Source organism: Pituophis catenifer, unplaced genomic scaffold, assembly GCF_029215685.1.
Source record: "Pituophis catenifer annectens isolate HBS135680 unplaced genomic scaffold, rPitCat1.0.hap2 SCAF_1, whole genome shotgun sequence".
NCBI classification, from domain to species: Eukaryota; Metazoa; Chordata; class Lepidosauria; order Squamata; family Colubridae; genus Pituophis; species Pituophis catenifer.
Genome location: NW_027256881.1, coordinates 282,392,613 through 282,412,680, shown reverse-complemented (window position 1 = coordinate 282,412,680; position 20,068 = coordinate 282,392,613). Strand labels below are relative to the sequence as shown.

Below are 20,068 nucleotides of genomic sequence, written 5' to 3'. Positions count from 1 at the left end.
CACCCTTGCCCATTCTATACATTTATTTCACCCAGCCAGATATCTCAGTAGCATAACAACCCCTAAATTTAAGAGGGCTTTGTCTTTGACTAGACTCAATGCTTTTCCATCAGCAGTCATGGAGGTGTGTGTGCAAGATAACAGAACCTCCCTTTTGAGCAGAGATTGTACTCATGAAGTGGAGGTGCAGCTGAAACACTGGATCGTGTTACATTGTTCTGCTCCTTCTATGCTGATGCTCTCTAGGAAATACTATTTCCACTCATCATCTGGTCACACCAAATTCTTCTACTTCAATTTGTTACGATCAACTTAGTCTAGTTCTACTTTGATGCTTGCAGCCAAATACTATTTCATAGTTTGTTGTACAAATTGTATATCGTAATTTTTTTTTTAAACAATTCCTTGGTATTTTCCATTTGGAAACTTTTCAGATGCAGCTGTCCATTTAATCACTACTTTATAATACTGTATTATGTCCTTACCATCAGTTGAGTTTTATTTCTGTCTTATTTTCATTATTAGCTGCCAGAGCCATTTTAACAATACAGATAATCATTATAATTAAACGCTAGTTCTTTTAGTTCTTTTAATTTTGAAACCATAACAACTTCTTATGTAGTATTCTTTCCTATACATTCCATCATTACATTTTCTCTAGATACAATGATAATTACAACTTATAATGGTTCTATGTATTTCACTGATGATATTACTATTCTGTTATTCATAAGGCAACCAACAATCATTTGGTTGCCTTATATAAATTGTATTATACTTTACTATATTAATTTCTATGCCCAAACTCTTAAATTTTAAATTACAATTTTATTTGTGTTATTATATGATTTTATAGCTTGTTTTACTCTAAATCAATTGTGACTCTATTGTTTTGATAGTCAGTGACTGAAATGAAATGACTGGCTGAATAAAAGCACTGGTTTTTTTTCTTCTTCCAACAAATATAATAAAAGTGATCACAGTAATCGCCCTATTAAATCAGGGCAGGCCAGTTTCCCTTCCATAGAGGAAGCCTAAAAATAGAAATTAGACATCACCGTCACCTCCTGCTTGTAGTCAATTACTGTAATGGCTTTTGTCTTTCTTGAAAAAAGTTTATAAGAATATGTAATACAAGTTGGAACAGTAGCTTAGGTAATAGCTTTTCATCATGCAAAGGGCCATGTCAGCCTTTGAGAAGCATGTTGAGTATTGCACTGTATGCTTTAAAATTGCAAAATAATTTTACCAGTTGATATATACAATTTTTTTTAACATTAATGAAGATTTAGGACTTGATGTACATTTTTTTCCACGTATACATGCTTTGGGGTTATAAAAAATATACTCTTCATAAACCACTATTTTATAATAAATCTTGAAGGTACAGATTTATGAAAGTGGGACCATCTTTTGTTTCTTGTTTTAAATTCAGGTAGACAACAGGTTCGAAAGTGTTTGGGGCACAAGGGAAAAAGTTGTGTCATTTGGTTTTGATTACTGCTATTGGTCAATTGATCCTGAAGATCCGAAATATGCATCTCAGGAAATGGTAAGTGTCAATAGTTTCAGTTCCTTTCTCTGTTTTGTGTTTTTGTTCTTGGAAATCAGCAAAAATATTGTTTGCAACTGAAATAACGCTAGCAATAAGCAATTGGTCTCCCCCCCCCCCCATTGTCAATATTAATACTCAGAGATGTGGAGTCCTTTACCACTTGCTCTCCTCACCATAATTCTTAATAAAGATAATAAAGGTGCAGATTCCTCACGTGGGCCCAATAATAGGGCATTTTGCCTGTTTTCTATGTCATGCTACAGTTGTTGACCCAATAGTTTTGTACTACTCAGTTCTTCACCATACCAAGATGCCAAGCCTGTTCCAAGATTTGGTTAGAAGCATTTCCAAGCATTTCTGAGATAGAATAGATTCCTTTCTTCATTCTGTGATGTCACGTTCTCACCAACAATGGCAAAGTCATGTCATTCAGTCAGTATATAATGGAGGGATGCAGGAAAAAAAAGAAAACAATGGACCAGTTCAACCAATGGGACTCAGCTGCTTTCTTCACCATTCTGTTTGTATTTTCCAATTTTACCCAAAAGGAAAACCATGATTCAAACTCTACCCTCTCACCAGTCTTCTGTGCTACCTCTTTCCATATGAGTAACCTTTTTGCAGGGATATGCCTTTTTTCTATTAATTTCCTGCTTTGGGTTGTTGTGGTTAGCTAATAAACTGACTTTGCAAGTAAAGGAAACACAAGGGAGACAAGACAGGGATCCTATGAACTTCTGCAGAATTATGCCAAAGCAAAACATACCTCTGGTATGGCTTCTTTCAACGTATAAATCACTACTACATGAGAATGTAGCATTTGAGTTGTATCAGCTGCAAATTACTACCACCTTTCTTCAAATAGCAAACAAATATTCTGGATAGTTTTCAATCTCAGGAAAAACTTATTTTTCCTTCTCCATCACTTCTTCAAGTGGAACACACATAGCAGCATTTTTCTCTGCTTTGTTTCTTTGTTAGCTTTTTACTGTTGATGCTGATTGCTCATCATTCTTCTTACCTCTCAGCTCACATTTCACAATCAGCTGCCACTGCTGTGGGATGAAGCATGATACCTTGCCAGGATTAGACATTATTGGAAAATTATATTAAGTGGAAAATTATAACATAAAATCACATGTTTTTCAAAAGCCACCCACTGACATCAGCTCCGGTAATAAGAGCCTGCCTCACTTTCAATGACTATTATTTGCTGTTTACTTATATGTGTAATGCAAGGAGATGCGAAAGAGGAAGACAGGTTGTTTACCTGTAAGCGTGGTTCTTTGAACTGCCTTTATTCAGATAACTCACCTTGGCCTCAGTGTGACCTACAGATTTTATGTCTGTATTAGTTCAAAGAACAGAGATAAAACTTAATGGCTTTTGACCATATTTAATGGTCAACAACTGTGGAATCTGGCAATAAGCTCCACTTTAGAACATTCCCACAGTGGTCTATGCAAGTGCAAGAAAATCTATGAGCATTGAGCGCATGGGTGTCTGCTTGAAGAACCACAGTTAGAGATAAACAGTCTCCCTGCCCTTTTTTAAAAAAAGCAAGAAAACATGTATCATTCCTGCAAGCCATTAATAATAATTACTTTTCCATATGGTCGGTCCCGCTTGGCCAATTCAATCAGCGAGAAGCCATGAAGAAGTTATCAGGTGGTATATTTGATCAGTATAATACTGTATACGTTATTTCTATAACAGTAAAAAGAAAAGGAGATGGAATATTATGAACTGTTCTCAATATTGTATCTGTATTTTATATTAAAAAACAGAAAAGTCTTTTTAAAATAACGTGAATCCTTAACTACTGCTTAATGTCATTAAATTAGCTGAAAATTTTCTGATTAATATGGTACAAGAATATTTTTTTGTGAAAGCACAAGTCAATAACTGATAAAGACATTTCCAAATAAAGTATCTACCATGTTTACCTGTCTTATATTTTTTGAACCCCAAAATAAGCGCTTGGCCTTATTTTTGGGGAGGTCTTATTATTTTAGGGCACGTGGAGGAAACCAGAAGAAATGGCGGGGACCGGCTTTGCATGTCTTTAAATATTTTCAGGGAGGGCTTATTTTCAGGGGGGCCTTATTTTAGGGCATGTGCTCACAAGTCCGATTGGGCTTATTATCAGGGGATGTCTTATTTTCAGGGAAACAGGGTATATATGGACAAGAATAATCATAAACTATTTTATATAAATATATTACTTTAAAAAGCTTCATTTGATATCAGAGAAATGAAAAAAAAAGAAATTATTTCTGGAGTAATCTGAATACCAGTAGTTACCTAGATTGAGCTCACTCAAGGGAGTTGACTGAGTCTTCTATGTAAAATACACATTTTAATGCTGTTAGTGACAGTATATAGGTAGTCCTCGACTTACACCCACAATTGAGCCCCAAATTTTCTGTTGGTAAGTGAGACATTTGTTAAGTGAGTTTTGCCATGTTTTATGACTTTTCTTGCCACAGTTGTTAAGTGAATCACTGCAGATATTAAGTTAGTAACATGGTTGTTAATGAATCTGGCTTCCGCATAGACTTTGCTTGTCAGAAGGTCGCAAGGTGATCACATGAGCTCAGAACACTGCAACTGTCATAAATATGAGTCAGTTGCCAGGTATCTCAATTTTGATCATGTGACCATGGGGATGCTGCAATGATCGCAAGTGTGAAAAATGGTCATTAGTCACTTTTGTCAGTGCCATTGTAACTAAATGAAACAACAGTCAGGGATTACCTTTATTGTGTAATTTATTGACTGTTATCTATCAGTAATTTGCACATACTGCAAATTGTATGTAGTGGGGTTTCTGGAATGAAGGTATGGTTTGAAAATTTCATTACATTCTGGAAATTATAAACATCCATTATGTTGTGGCCTGTTGGCCACCGGCTCCTCCAGCAGCCAAATTAGAGGAGGAGGAGGCATGGGAGTCAGGGTCAGCATCAAGGCAACCTGAGAGTTCGGAGGGGGAAGAGGGAATGGAGTTGGCAGAGAAAGAGAGACTGAGGTGGAGCCTGGGCCATCTGTCAGCCCTCAGATGGAGAGTCAACAGCCCCCAGGTCTGGAGGTGGTTGATGAAGAAGAGGAACAGCTGGGTCCAGTGTCTGATGCGCAGCTGCGCAGAAGGTAGAGAAGAGGAGAGCAGTGGAAATCCGTGGGCTGATCCTGGGGAAGGAAGAGCCACTGCTGCTAGTGAAGCCCTACCCTAGCTCTGGAGATAAAAGGTAGGGGGCGGAGATGAATTGATGTGGCAGGCAACTATTCATCTTCCGGTCGGACAGACTTGTTAACCTGAGAGAAACTTTTTTGCCAGGGCTGCCAGCACTCCTAATAAAGGAATCTTTTGAGTTTACTTCAGAGGGTTTGTCGTGCTTGGGGAGCTGGGTCAGACCACATTAACATTTAAGAAAACATCTTAAAATATTGTTAAAGTGCATTTTCAAAGAAAACGTATTCTCTTTTTCTACTCAGCTGAGAATAGAAAAGTGAAATCCAAGCCATCTGTTTAACATATTACAGCTTTTGCACAGACGTGATATTTTCCATTATGATTCTTTGTTAGAACTTTTTTCACCCTAGGGACAGAAGTGGATATTACTAAAACTAAGAACAAGATTTACTGCACACAAGACTTAAACAGTTTTTTAAAATTAAAAATTCATTAAAGATAGCTTCCAGATAAAGTTCATGTACTTTTGAAAATCACTAATTTATAAATAAATTAGGCTATCTGTGATTGTAGTTGACAGTGGAAAAGTATAAAATTCTGCAGCTTGATCATAAATTTCTATTCTGGAATAATTACTTCTGGAAAACTAATAACTCTAGGATAGTAAAATGGCACTTTGGGGAAAATATTCCAGGAAATTCAAGGACACTCAACTAAGTCTAGACCAGAGTTTATATGTAGCTATTGAATAGTACTTTAATTATATAGTGTCCAGGTCTTATTTCTGATCTTATTTAATTGAAAGCATATAATGGCCCAGGCTAGACTGGAAGTAGTGTGTACAGAATGGAAATCTAACCCATTTGATGGTGTCTTTCATTGTACAATTGTATTATAATGAAAACTACTGCTTTGATCCAGTTTTTTTTAATCCCGTAGCTGAGTGGGGAGATTCTATTTTAAAAATGCAAACACATAGAAGAATTAGACTTCTTTTTCTGGTGAATGTGGTCCCTGTCCATATTGGGTCACCATTTGCACATAAGCAAGCCAACAAATTTAGTCTTTGCGATGAGTTGGGAACCAGGAATTGAAGGATGAAATCAGCTGCAAAGATGAGAAACAAAACTGAAAGCAAAGTAAGATGGAAAAGTAACCAGAAATTAGGAATGCACCTCCCTCCCATTTCAAAGTTTATCAGGATGTGATTAAGCAGAACAGAATTTCTCCTTTCTAGTCGGCAATGATCTAACCATATGTTTCTATGCAGAATCCCATTCTAGCTGCTTTTGGTAGAAAAGTCATCCAAAATGGAAACAGAGTATTGCATTTTTAGAAAGAGTTGAGATTAAATTAGTTTTTAAATGCATTTATTTGGGAAGAGACTAAGAAAATTAGTCTCTGTAGAGGCAAGTGACTCTTTTCTCATAAAATAGTGATAAAATAGTGACCATTCAACTGTTGTCATTGTTTCCCCAATTTTCTGAGAGAAATGCAATAAGAAAGGGTTTTTTGTGTAAATAATTGGATCAGTATATAATGGACTGTAGTAGGCGGAGGGAAATCTCTGCAAAATGGTTTAGCTGTGTTACATTTCTTCTGCCAGTAACACAGCTGGTGCATTCAGAAGACATTTAAATGGCTTGGTTTCTACATGAATAAGGTCATTTCTTTGGCATTAGTGATTTTATTCCCCCTCCAGAATTCTTGGCTTGAAGAATTGGTATATAGAATTAATCCTGTAGTAAGAGAAATTACAGAGTGAGGATAAAATTTATCCTATGCAAAGTTCACATTTTTTTCAACTATACAGAGATGTATCTATTTTCAAGTTGTCATCCGCAGACTCATTAGAGATACAAAAGCTTCATTTGAATAGTGAGCTACAACAGTATCTTGAAGATCTTCAGGTTTACTGTATATATTGAAAAAATCAGTAATAGAACGAACCTGTTATCAATAAATTGCCTGTTTTGACTGACATCCATTTTATTCATTGGTTGAATTGTTTTGAAAGTGACTACAGATTCTTCTCAAATAGTCCTCTGTCCTCTGTAAGAGAAAGAATTTAATTGAAGGAAAATATCTGACATAAAACCTAGATATATTTAATCACTGTGGGCTGATTGGGCAATTGTATTAGAAAACAATTTAGGGATTAGGATATAAAGTTAAAAAAAATAGAAAAGTAATTGAAGGAAGAATTATGAGAATGGCATCACTCAGAAGTATCAACCCAAAAGGAGCATATATTTTATAAATTTTCAGTTGGCATTATAAGAAATTCTGTAGGGAGGTCTATCTGCCCTTCGGAACGCTACAGGAAGACTGGTCTACAAGATCTCTTAGCAGCTGAAGGAGAAACCAGTCTACCTAGCCTTTGGAGGGACTGTCTACTGCAGTGGTCTCTGGCACCAGGAACTGGTTTTGAAAGAAAAATTGTCTTCTGTGGACTGGGGTGGTTGGGGGGAGATGGTTTCGCGTGTAATCTAGATCTGCACATGCACAGATGAAGCTTTACCCGCTCATCCCTGATCTAGTGGATCTCCAGTGGTCAGAGGAGGAGGCAGTCTACTTGGCCTATGGAGGAGTACAGCAAAACTGGTCTTTTGAACCTCTGGATAGCAGCAAAACATCAGGCAGTGCAGCATTTATGAAGCAGCCACAAATTTGCCAAATTCCAATCCCATAGGAAACATGAGTCCCACATTTGGGACACAGTCTGTAAATTAGCCCATTTGAAGTATCTTGGTTTAAAAATGGCTGCCCTATGATGCATTCTTTTAGGGCAACAATTGCAGATATGATAGTTTTTATAGATATAAATAATAAAAATAAGAAGAATCTTAACAGATTCATTTTTCATGCAGAGCTCCATAGTCAAGTGAGAATTATTACAAATCCGTACATTGCTAAATTAGAGATATTGTACAAATGAAGGCAAGAGGCGGAATCTGAGCGCTGAGAATGCTTGAATGAGACAGCCTGAGAACCAGCAGACAGATGTGGGCCAGGAAAATGCATGCATGCTTTATTGTTTTATTCAGCTTTTCACTTTTGTCTGAGGATAACACTTAACATTTGTACAATTAAAAGAATTTCACAACTCTGAAAGGTCAATCACTATTCCCTCTTTTGAAGATGAGGTGCTGAGATGAAGCAGTTTGATTAATCCTTTTTAGCCTGCTTGCTAGAAAAGTGAATTTATGCATAGCGTATTCAAAGTTAGGATGATGATCAGCCTGATGTTTGTGTATTTATTTATTTAGCCATCCTAAAGCTAACAGGACCAGGTTCATCCAAATCTTGAGAGGAAATGCTGTTCCAGAAGCCAACTACTTGCAACTTGCAACTGAGAAGACATTCTTTTGGGTCCCAAAAGAGTTGGAACTGTCCACTTTGTTAGATCTAGTAGAAGAGACATAGGTAAAAGAAGCAGATATAGGTAGCCCCTCATATAATCTGCCCCAGTGAGATGTCTTTCAGGAGCCAGTGTAGCTCACAGAGTTGTAGTAGTGGTGTTATTTAGGTATACCCAAAACTGTCCATGTCATCACATTCTGGACGAACTCTAGGTAATCTTTGAAGGCAATCCAAAGATTAATGTTTGAAAATTGTTCTGTCACTCAATCACAACATTATTTCCATTGGGTAAACTGCTTGAAGTTTCTTAGTAAGTGAAGCGTTTCATACATTTTTGAATGGATCCGTATCAGTGGTGCTAATTAGCATGCATCCACATTTTCAAATACATATTCCAAAAGCTTTTATGTATATGCAGTTGTGTGATACATACATTGTATATGTTTATCATAACTTTCCCACAAGAGTTAATTTTGTGGAGTCTTTAGTATTGTGATGGAAGAACAGAGAAATTAGAGTTCCATGCATCTTTTTTAAAACAAGTGACAAAAAAAAACTTTAGCGTGTTTCCAAGTTTGCTTCATTTGTAGTTAGAGATTAGTATTAACTCCAAAATCAAATTTAGCTCTTTAGTTCTGTTGGTTTACAATCTGCCTTTTGTTTTTATGTATAAGAGAATAATCTGATTGACTTTAGGACATGAGTGCTGTAGCAATTAAAAACTGTTTCTTAACTTAAATCTACATATAATACAATTATTTGCAAAGTCATGTCCATTATGACGGAGTCTTATTTTCCTTTAAATAGGTAATTGGTATCCATCAATAACTCTGAGTATGCTGTTCTACAAATGAATGTTCCCCAAATAACTCCAGGGCACATTTCAGTGAAATAAAATGGTTTTTTTTCCAGGATGTATTCCACATTATGTATAAAGTGAACAGCTGAAATAACAACATGCTTTGTTTATCTGGGAACTCTTGCTAATATGTTTAGGGAAACCTCTGTAATGTCTCTCTCAATCTTTTCCTGGCATTATTGAGTTTCTCTTAAAAGAGAGAAAAAACAGCTGAAAGAATAGTTTTTTGGATATCTATATTGAATAAAGATACAGGTAATCCTCAATTTACAACAGTTTGTATAGTGACCATTCAAAGTTACAGCGCTGCTGAAAAATGTGTGTTATGACCATTTTTTACAGTTATGACCTTTGCAGTATCCCCATGGTCATGTGATCAAAAGTCAGATGCTTGGCAACTGTCTCATACTTATGACCGTTGCTGTGTCCCAAGGTCATGTGATCACCTTTTGCAACCTTCTGAGCAAAGTCAATGGGGAAATTCACTTAATAACCGGTTTACTAACTTAATCACCTGCAGTGATTTACTTAACAACTGTGGCAAGAAAGGTCGTAAAATGGGGCAAAAATCATTTAACAAAAATCTCACTTAACAAAATAAATTTGGGTCTCAATTGTGGTCGTAAGTTGAGAACTACTTGTATGCAATGGTAATAATAATAATGAGGTATTAATATTATGGTAATATTGACTGTATCTATTTCCCATATTTAACTACAATACCTTTCGCTTGCCTGAGGACTGTTTTTGAGAGTTGGTTGGGAGAGTTAGTCTTCTCCCAATATACTGTATGTATTTTGTGTGGGGCTTCACTATGTAGGAGAGATAGGTGATAACTGGGTATATTCATGCAGAAGCTTTTTTTAATGCAAAATCCACTTTAGAAACAAGTTAAAGCTTTTGACTGTGCCACTTTCTGTGGCTTTTTAGTGATCTTCTAATTTGCAAAAAAAGTTTAAGTTATGTAGACCTCTTTCCCTAATTTACATGTAAGAAAATTTACTGACCTGCCATGCCATCTGGACAGTAACACCAGTCCTGCCCCGGATAATTCTTGTACAGAAATCACTTGTTTCCTTCAAAAGCAACACTTATGAAGGTTAAAAAAAAAAGAAAACTCATTCATGAGCCCAGTTTATGTGAGGCATCTGGTTCTTGTTCCATTAATCTACCAAAGTATTGTTCAAAAATCGCATCTTGTTTGTAATTATTAAAAGTCCAGTTTTACTGCTTCTTCCTTAAAAAAAAAATCCACAGGTCACTTAGAAAAACTGTCAAAGCATCCTAAAATAAAAACTGTAAAATAGAAAAGAGATAAAACCAGATTTTATCTCTTTCTCTATTACAATTCTAGAAAAACGGGGAAGAACACTTTCACAGTATAAGGATTTTAAAAAAAGAAAAAGGATAGCATTTCGCAATAATTGATGAGACTTTCTTGGGTATGGATAGCTGCCCGAATATCGAGGAAGTGATTTTGGAGAAGCTTATTTTATTTTCATAACCAATTACCATTTCTTAAGCTAGGACTTAACAGACAATAGTGGAGCCTCTCTTCTAGACACAGAGCCAATGGACTTTTCTCTAGATTGATCTATTGGAGAATAGACTCATTCTATTTCACGATTTCCTGTTTAATTGTGCAGAGAATGAGAAGCTGAGGATTGGCTAGGATTCCTAGTAGTGTAGCCAGTCATCTCTTTACAGGAGGAAGAAAATGCTGCAAAATGACCAGCCTCTCTTTTTTTCATCCTGAATAGAGTAACTTTACTTAAACAAACCTAGCGTCATAGCAGAAGTTTCTTCCTCCATTAATGAATATAATGAGCGCCCCTGTGTTCTGGTTGCTGCTTTCTTTTCACATAGAAAGTCTTCAGCTGGGATTAATTTGGTATTCCTCGTGAGATTCACACGCAGAAAAGACCCTGTATTGATGGAACAAAGCTACCACATTAGTCCTTCCTTCCTGTATTTGCTTTTTACCTTTTTAATAAGAAAGGGTACCCTTCTTCTACCCTCTTCTATAACGGTTCTTTTCATGTTGCCTTTTATTATTTTGACAGGGATAAATAATTTATTTGATGTCTTGGCATGTAGTTATATGCCAAGAATGTAGTTATATTCAAGATTATAATTTAACTCCAGTTAGTCATTTTCTTTATATATTTTACTGACCAAATACATACAGTTTGGGCCATCAAAATATTTGAAGGGCTGCTTAAAGAACAATTATTAAACCGTAAAATGTGGCATAAAACTTTGTAGTCCAATAGAATCATTTAATAGTTACAAGTGTAAAATAAATCAGATATAGAATGGTTACTTTTCTGGCACTTATGGGATAATCCTGATTGTATTTCTATATCATTACAGATGCTTACAAGGTTAGGTGTATGCTTAGCATTGTTATAGGTCAGTGATGGCTAACCTTTTTGCCATCGTGTGCCAGGAAGGGGGGGCGGGGGAGGTTCGCGAGCGTGCACGTGCCCACAACCATAATTCTATGCACCCTGCCCTGCGCATGCATGCATGACCTACCCCTCCCCACCCCCCGCTCCTGGCACACAATGGCCAAGTAGGCCCGTTTTTCTTTCTCACCTGGCTCCAGATCCTCTCTATGCATCTGGGGAGGGCAAAAACAGCCTTCCCCACCCCCTCGGAGGCCCGAAACGGCCCGTTTTCCAACTTCTGGTTGGACAGGAAGTGACATTTTTTGTTGTCCCCAGCCTCCAGAGACTCCTAGAGAGGCTGAGTTGGCGTGCCAGGTGACATGGCTCCGTGTGCCACCTGTGGCACGCGTGCCATAGGTTCGCCATCACGGTTATAGGTAGTCCTCACTTAATGATGGTGTGACTGCACCACTTAGCAATGGATATTTCAGCATTTCCTGTTGCCTTTAAATCCTGCACCATCATTAAATGTGATGTCATATGGTCACCATTTACAAACTTCTGCTGGCTTCCCCATTGACTTTGCTGTAGGAAGCTGCAGGGTGGGTTGCAAATGGCCATCACGACCACAGGATGCTGTGACCTCAAAATTGTGAGTTGGGCACCTAGTATCAAGGGCCATTTCTATTGCCACCTAAATCATTACCATATGTAATGGTAATGTATCATTTGAACTGGCAATGTTTCAATTCTCAGAGGATTTGCATTTTCTAAAGAGAAACATTGTGCTTTATGTATTCTTATATACATTATTTGTTGGAACAATTTATCAAATTCAAAAAACAGCAGATATGTCTTTGAAGATATGTGTCTGTAGTGTGAGATTTCAAACCTATTCCAATCCATAGATTTGAAAGTATTGTTGATTAAAATTAATACTGTGGTCCTCTATCTTTAATAACATTCTGAATAATTGTGGGAAAGTTCTGCGTTTTTCTTATCATTCTCAGAATCTTCTAGCAATTCTTTATGTTGTAGGGTGACGGAGAGTCCTGGTGTCATTTTACAGTACCTATCCCTTCATCTCAAGATTCTTTAGCTGTCCCCATTTTGTGATCTTAGCAGGAAAAAATGTGAGAAATTCTTATATAATGTCTGTCTTTTGGATTTAAAGGCTCAAAAGTGGATTACTGTATATGCATACACACATTACATTCTGTCTATGGTCCTCCCATAAAAAATTCACTTAAAAGCTTCTTCAATTCTATTAAATTTTATGAGAATGATAAATGCCAAAAATACATTTTCATTACAGCCTTAACTACCATTAATTCACATAATTCGGTATTTTTAGATTTGCATATTTAGATGAACCTGATTATATAAGTATAATTAAATAACTAATGACATAAATTCATTACACTAATTATTGTGATTAATAATTAAATTAATATGTAATTTAAATGTATTCCCCTTTGGAATTATATGATCTTAGATGAGAAAAACTCACATGATCACATAATCTTAAATATTTAGGTACTTTATATGCCATATTTATTTAATGGAAAATTTATCCCAAATATAAAAAGTCCCCCCCCTACAAAAGGAAATCAAGTCCCCTCAAAAACTTACAAACAGCAATTAATAGCAATAGCAATAGCAGTTAGTCTTTTATATCACTTCACAGCACACTCTGAGCAGTTTACAATATTGCCCCCAACAATCTGGGTCCTCATTTTACTTACCTCAGAATGATGGAAGGCTGAGTCAACCTTGAGCCCAGTCAGGATCAAACTCCTGGCTGTGGGCAGAGTTAGCCTGCAATACTGCATTCTAATCACTGCACCACAGCTCAGCCCTTTCATTGAAACTGATCTTAAATAGTTCCCCCATAACAATTGTACTTGTGTGATTTAATTGTATGTGTCTATACTGACATGAATATCATGCATATTCTTCATGTGTCGATAAACTGCATATACTTCTTAGTTGATGGACTATGACAACCCTATGTGAACTTGAAAAATGGTATCTAGATTGGAGTTCCTGGCATGCATAGGATCATAGAAGCTTGCTGGAAATATCATTATCGGGGAATCCTGATACCAAGTATAATATCTCCTTCTTGTATTAAAAAGTGTCCTGGAAAGTCTTGAGTCACTAAAAGCATTATAAGCTGCAGCTGTTCAATTTTCCACTGGATTGGAGCAACAGTAAATCAATGAAATCCCTCTAGGCAGATCAGTTGACAGTCATGGGATATTGGAAGACTGGGACTTGGAGTGCAAGAAGAGAGACAGGCATTAATAAATAAACTTCATTTGTGAAGGTAGTAAGAGAAAGAATATAGTGAGACAAATGTGATTTGTTACTGTGAAGCACAGCTGATGAATATTTGTGTGTAAGTTAAGATGTAGATTTTATGCCTGCCTGCCTCAACTTGTTGTTAAGTGATTTGTGCCCAATTGTACAACTCTTTCGCCCTGGTTGTTAAGCAGATCACTGTAGTTAAGTGAATCACATACAGGTAGTCCTCAACTTACAACAGTTCATATAGTGACCATTCAAAGTTACAATGGTACTGAAAAAAGTCACTTATAATCAATTTTCAAACTTATGACCTTTGTAGCAGCCCTATGATCATGTGATCAAAATTCAGATGTTTGGCAACTGGTTCATACTTATGGCTGTCACCCAAGGTCATGTGATCACCTTTTGCAACTTTTTGGGAAGCAAAATCAATGGAAGACAGATTCGCTTAACAACTATGTTACTAACTTATCAACTCCAATAATTCACTTAACAACTGTGGCATGAAAGGTCGCAAAATGGGGCAAAGCTCATTTAAGAAATGTTTCACTTTGTGGTTTCAATTGTGGTCGTAAATTGAGGACCACTTAAGCAAATCTGGCTTCCCCCCATTGACTTTGCTTGTCACAAGCTTGCTGGCTGTGTTACAAATGACAGTCACATGAGCTCAGGATGCTACAACCATTGTAAATACATGCCGGCTGCCAAGCAGCTGCATTTTGATCACATGATCATGGGGATGCTGCAACCGTTGTAAGAGCGAGGACCAGTTGTAAGTCACTTTCTTTATTGTTGCTATAATTTGTCACTAAACAAATGGTTGTAAATACAAATTTCTAAATGAGTATGATTCAGTGAAAAAAATGTTTCGTTAGGTAACAAGAAGGGATGAGGAGGATACAAAGCAAGGTAGGCCAAAAATGTGATTGTCCATTCAGAGACCCAAGGACAAATGAAATTGGTGATTGTTTAGACCCTCTGCTTAGAAATACTTCGTTGTATTTTAAATACATGGTTTTTTTTTTTTTAATTTGATTTATATGCCGCCCTTCTCCGAAGACTTAGGGCGGCTTACAATGTGCTCAGCAATAGCCTTCATCCTTTTTGTATATTTGTATAAATATACAAAAAGGATGAAGGCTATTGCTGAGCAATAAGTCAGCTTATTGCCCCCACAGCTGGGTCCTCATTTCACCTACCTTAGAAAGGATGGAAGGCTGAGTCAACCTTGAGCTTTGGCGAGATTCGAACCCTGCAGTAATTGCAGGCAGCTGGCCTTAATAACCAGCTTAATAACAGGGTGCCTTAAACCCCTGTACTACCAAGGCTCTTAAGCATAGTCTATGCATAGCAAAGGGACAAATAAAAATCTGACCATTTATAATAAAAGATGGAGAGAGAGTGAAAAGTACAAGAGTGTTGTGAGGCTCTGAATAGGGGCCACAGTAAATATTTCTTTTGGTAATGTCAGGAATGGATCTCTGAAGAAAAAAATGGACATGAAAAAAGTGGGGGGGGGGAATCATACAGTAATTATAGAATGACTATAGGAAGAAAAAAACACAATCCTGAAAAAAAAAACACCCTGCAAGATAGGCTAAGAATGCATGGGAAAGTATACATAAGGAAATGGAATGTGTAAGCTGTTTGGAACTGAAAATAATTATATCACAAATTGCTAGAGAAATGAGTGGAATTATTCTAATGGGAAGTATGAGAAAAAATGCTTGACTATTATCAGGGGAAAATGGCCTTGATTGAGGAAAAAAATGCTTGTGAGACAAATGCTGGAACAAGGAAGAGTGATAGATATTGAATGTTGTATGTATATAAAGCAAAAAAATAATAATTACACAGTCAAAAAGAGTAAAGAATAATATAGAGGAAGAGAAAATCAAATTATGCTGAAAATAAAATACTTTTTGGAATTTCTAGATTTGATGTAGTAAAAAACAAATGTAATAAAATTACTTGGAACAAAATTGACTGGAGAAGATGCTAAGAAATATTTTAAAGGGATCTAGCTAGTGATAGTTTGAAGAATGGAATTGAAATGAATCCTATAAATGTTAGTATCTAGAAAACCGAGAGCCATAAACACCATGATAGTATGCAAAGTGGTAAAACTGTAGGTGTTTAGTGTTTGGAGAAATGTTAAAATATGCTTATGATAGCTTTTGGAGTAGCTGTGAACTTATTTAATGTGTGCAGAAAAACTGCAGTTGTGTCTGATGATTGGAAGAATGCTGTTTTTCCGCCCTATACAAAGGAAAGTTTCCAAACATGAATGCAAATTATATAGCAGGATAAATTTGTTAAAACAGCCTGGGAATATACTGGTTAGAATTGGGATTGCAGGAGCACCAGAGGTGAGAGTCAGTAAAGTTTGAGAAATACTGAGAAATATAGTGTGGCTTTAAGCTAGGCAAAGAAATGCAGGGTGGGTTTTCACTCTTAAGCATGATACAGAGAGTTTATGAATCTCGGAAAGCTTATTGTGTATATGTTGATTTAGAGGGCATTTATCAAAAGTTAGTGGGCTTCTATGTTTTACATGAATATGGAATCAGAAATTCCTTCTCCTTCATATCAAAGGCTTTTTGTACATCCAAGGAGACCAGCAATGTAGTCTTCTGTTTTTTTCAAATGTTTGTCCAGAATATCGATTAATAATCTAATTTTATCAGAACACTTCAACATCTTTTATGAAACAAGAATGTTCAGGAAGGATTATTGAAGATGGTAGTATCACTTATGATACCAAAAGTTTGGCATCAAAATTGCCATGAAAAGTGAGTGATTGTGTGCACAATTAGCAAGGCCTTTACTGCCTTTCAGAATTAATTATATAGCTCTCCAATCAATTTATTGAACAATGAACTTTCAGAAAAATAGCAGGATATAAGTGCAGTAAATAAATATGTTATATATCTCATAATGCACAAAATAGTTACTAATATTAATTTTCTATCAATTTTTTAGATTTAAAGGTTGAAAATATCTAGTAATGTATTGGAGGGATGATTCCCATCATTAATTCTTAAGAGTGTTGAAATACATATGTATGTTCATACACCTACGCACATACATGCTCTAGCTGAGCTATTGAAGGAATTAATGAATGAGAGTAAGCAAAAAGGACTATAAATCATAATTTAGTGTTGTCAGGAGCAATAATTTGTGTCTTTTGATATAGATGAAATATTCATTTAAGTTCCATTCAAATAAAAGGTGAATAAGAATGGATTCAGGAATCAAACCAGAAGATGAAAAAAAATACAGCTTACAAGATAGAGAATATATTAAAACAAATCTTGGAGAACTAGCACATGGCTTCTTGTAGTAACTATATATTTTATTAGGAGTAGGTCCAAAAAGAAGGGTGAAGCTCAGGGGTGAAATCTAAAATTTTTTGCTACCGGTTCTGTGGGCGTGGCTTAATTAGTGGGCATGGCTTGGTAAAATGACTGGGTGGGCGTGGCCAAGTCAGTGTCACTTCTTTGCCCTTTTTTAACCTACAAAACACAACACAACACAACACAACACAACTGGTTCACCCACAATGTAAAAGCAGCTGTGCTAGACCCAAAATGGCCCCGCAACAGGCAGGAACCTCACACAGCCACAAAAAGCCCAAAAAACCAACTTTCACACTTTACACACACAAAATTCCACATACAGCTTTGTGAGATTTTGTGTGTTTGTGTAGTTAGAGTGAAACACTACAGAAACACACTAAATCTCAGAAAGCTGCACAAATATTATTTTATTTTTATATAAAAGCAGCTAAATTTAAAACTTCCTAAACTTTAAATGGCTAGGTCTAAAAAAAGAACAACTAAAAAAACCCCCAATTAACTATTTTTTTTAAAGCTCCCAAAGGGGAAAAAAACTTACCCAATAGAACAGGGGTCTCCAACCTTGGCAACTTTAAGACTTGTAGACTTCAACTCCCAGAATTCCTCAGCCAGCTTTGCTGGGAGTTGAAGTCCACAAGTCTTAAAGTTGCAGATAGAGCTGCTCACCGATGAGCTTGATTGCAGGCAGGGAGATTGCTGATGCAATGGATTGTGATCGTCATGCGATCAGCAGCTAAGATAAGCAAGCTGGAGGCTTGTGGGGGGGGGGAGAAAAAAAGAAACTTTTTCTTTTACATGGCTCTGGTGATCCAAGCTGAGTTGCCTGATTAGCAACTCGTCAGAGCTATTTAAAAGGGGAAAAAAAGGTTCTGATGATCGCGGGGCTCAGCTGGGCATGGGGGGCGGGGGCAGGGATTTTTGCTACCGGTTCTCCGAACTGCCCGCCACCATCGCTACCTACTCGCCCGAGCCGGTCCAAACCGGGAGCATTTCACCCCTGGTGAAGCTTTAGTACATGTTCTAGTATAATTTTATGGAAAGTTAGAGTTCATTAAAAAGTATAACTTCCTGGAATGTTGACAATGTTGGCGTTATTCCTCTTTTTTAGAAAGAGCATTCTTCACAGAAAGCATCAATTTAAATAAAAACAGATGTTCTAATTGCAATATTTGAGAGTATTTTGGTCTAAACTAAGAAATACGGAAGATTTGCAATGTTTGTAAAACAAACCAGTTTTGACCATATTAATGGCACAGAATACATAAAGAACAGTACCCTATAGGATCTGCAGGATTTGATAATACATCTAACAAGATCAAGCTCATATTTAATTACAAACCTTAAATAGCAAACCCAACATTGTATTATTTAACTTACAGTAGCAACTGGTTGTTAGAAAATCTAACGGTACCTTAATTCTAGCCATGCAAAACAGTTTTCAATTATTTTCTGCATTCTATTTCCCTTCCCCCTATTATGTTTTATTTTGTTCAGCAAAAATTGACAACTGAGATGTATTAAATAGGTTAGAAGAAGTTGTGAAAGTTAAATCATGAAGCTTTTGTGCTAATTCTAGAATCAGAAAAAATATATTTCTGAATCCCAATTATGAGCTGGCAACTGTGGGAATGTATTTGTTATCTTGATCGACCATTGCAGAATCTCTGTGGTCATATGATCAAAATTAGGACATTTGGCAACTGGCATGTACTTTTAACAGTTGCATATCGCATGTTTATGTGATCACCTTTTGCAATCAACAAACAAACAAAATCAATGGGGAAGCCAGATTCATTTAACAATTGTGTTATTAACTAACAGCTGTAGTGATTCATTTAACAATTCTGGCATGAAAAGTCGTAAAATGAGGCAAAGCTCACTTAACTGTCTTGATTAGCAACTGAAATTTTGGGCTCAATTGTGGTCATAAACTGAGGATTACTTGTACCTATTGAGAATGAAATGTATGTAAAAGAAGCTTGGTGAAGTAATTTCATTATGTTGATTGGAGGAAAATTTAAGAATTTAAAAATGTACCAGATTGACCTTTCTATTTTGTTAAAACATTTGTCCTTTCATTCCCGCTCTCTGTTTTGAGAAACACTATGCTAGAATTTAAAAGCATTTTAGATGTATGAACAATAAACTTAGCATCACACATCAGTGTATAATTTCTCTCTTTGTTCTTTGCAGGTTTTTCAGGATCTTGGTACAATGGTGTTATCCAGTGCTTTTAAAGGATACAATATTTGTCTTTTTGCTTATGGACAGACAGGTTCAGGAAAAACATATACCATGATGGGAACTCCAGTGAGTTTATACCCTTGATTCTGTACTTTGCTTTATCTTTTTTATATATATATAAAATAGTTTTAACATTCAAGATCACCATATGAATGACTTTTTAAAAAATATTGGCAACTTAATTGTTTGCATTAATGTAACAGATGTAACTGTTTCCTAGTTCATATTAAAATAATACTTGTCATACTATTTTACAAGAATATTATCCTATACTAATAATATACTCCTCTATATAAGAAAGCATGTAAAATAATATTATGGAATGCCAGTTAGACTGGCTTTGTCAAGTTGAAGCACAGCTGTGATGAACATTTTAAGCCAGGATATTATTTTGTGCTATTCCCTTTGCTTGGCATGTAGATTCCTGTGTGTTTCCTCAACACTAACTCAACACTTTTGATCAATGTTTCTCAATCTTAACAACTTTTAAGATGAGGGGACTTCAACTCTCATCATGGCTCAGTAGGCTGGCTGGGTAATTCCGGAATGGGGCAACTTGCCACAGCCAAAACTCACCACAGCCAGCTCACTGCAGGACAACATGCCATGGCCAACTCACTGTGGGACCACTGACTGCAAGACAGTTTAATAATTCTACTTAATTATTTAAAATAAAGAAAATTTTATTTTAATTTTTGCCATTCACATTTCATTCTGTCTTTCCCTTTGCATCCTTTCTTTAATTATTATTATTATTATTTATTAAATTTATATCCCGCCCTTCTCCCCGAAGGG

General features: G+C 36.2%; 1 protein-coding gene across 1 annotated transcript in view; it reads left to right on the top strand.

The window, feature by feature from the left end:
- Positions 1 to 20,068, top strand: part of STARD9 (StAR related lipid transfer domain containing 9) — a 93,691-nt gene that overhangs the window by 12,735 nt on the left and 60,888 nt on the right. Inside the window, exons 3-4 of the mRNA XM_070935743.1 lie at positions 1,436 to 1,552; positions 19,223 to 19,339. Coding sequence (XP_070791844.1) covers positions 1,436 to 1,552; positions 19,223 to 19,339 — 234 coding nt within the window. The remainder of the gene's footprint in view (positions 1 to 1,435; positions 1,553 to 19,222; positions 19,340 to 20,068) is intronic.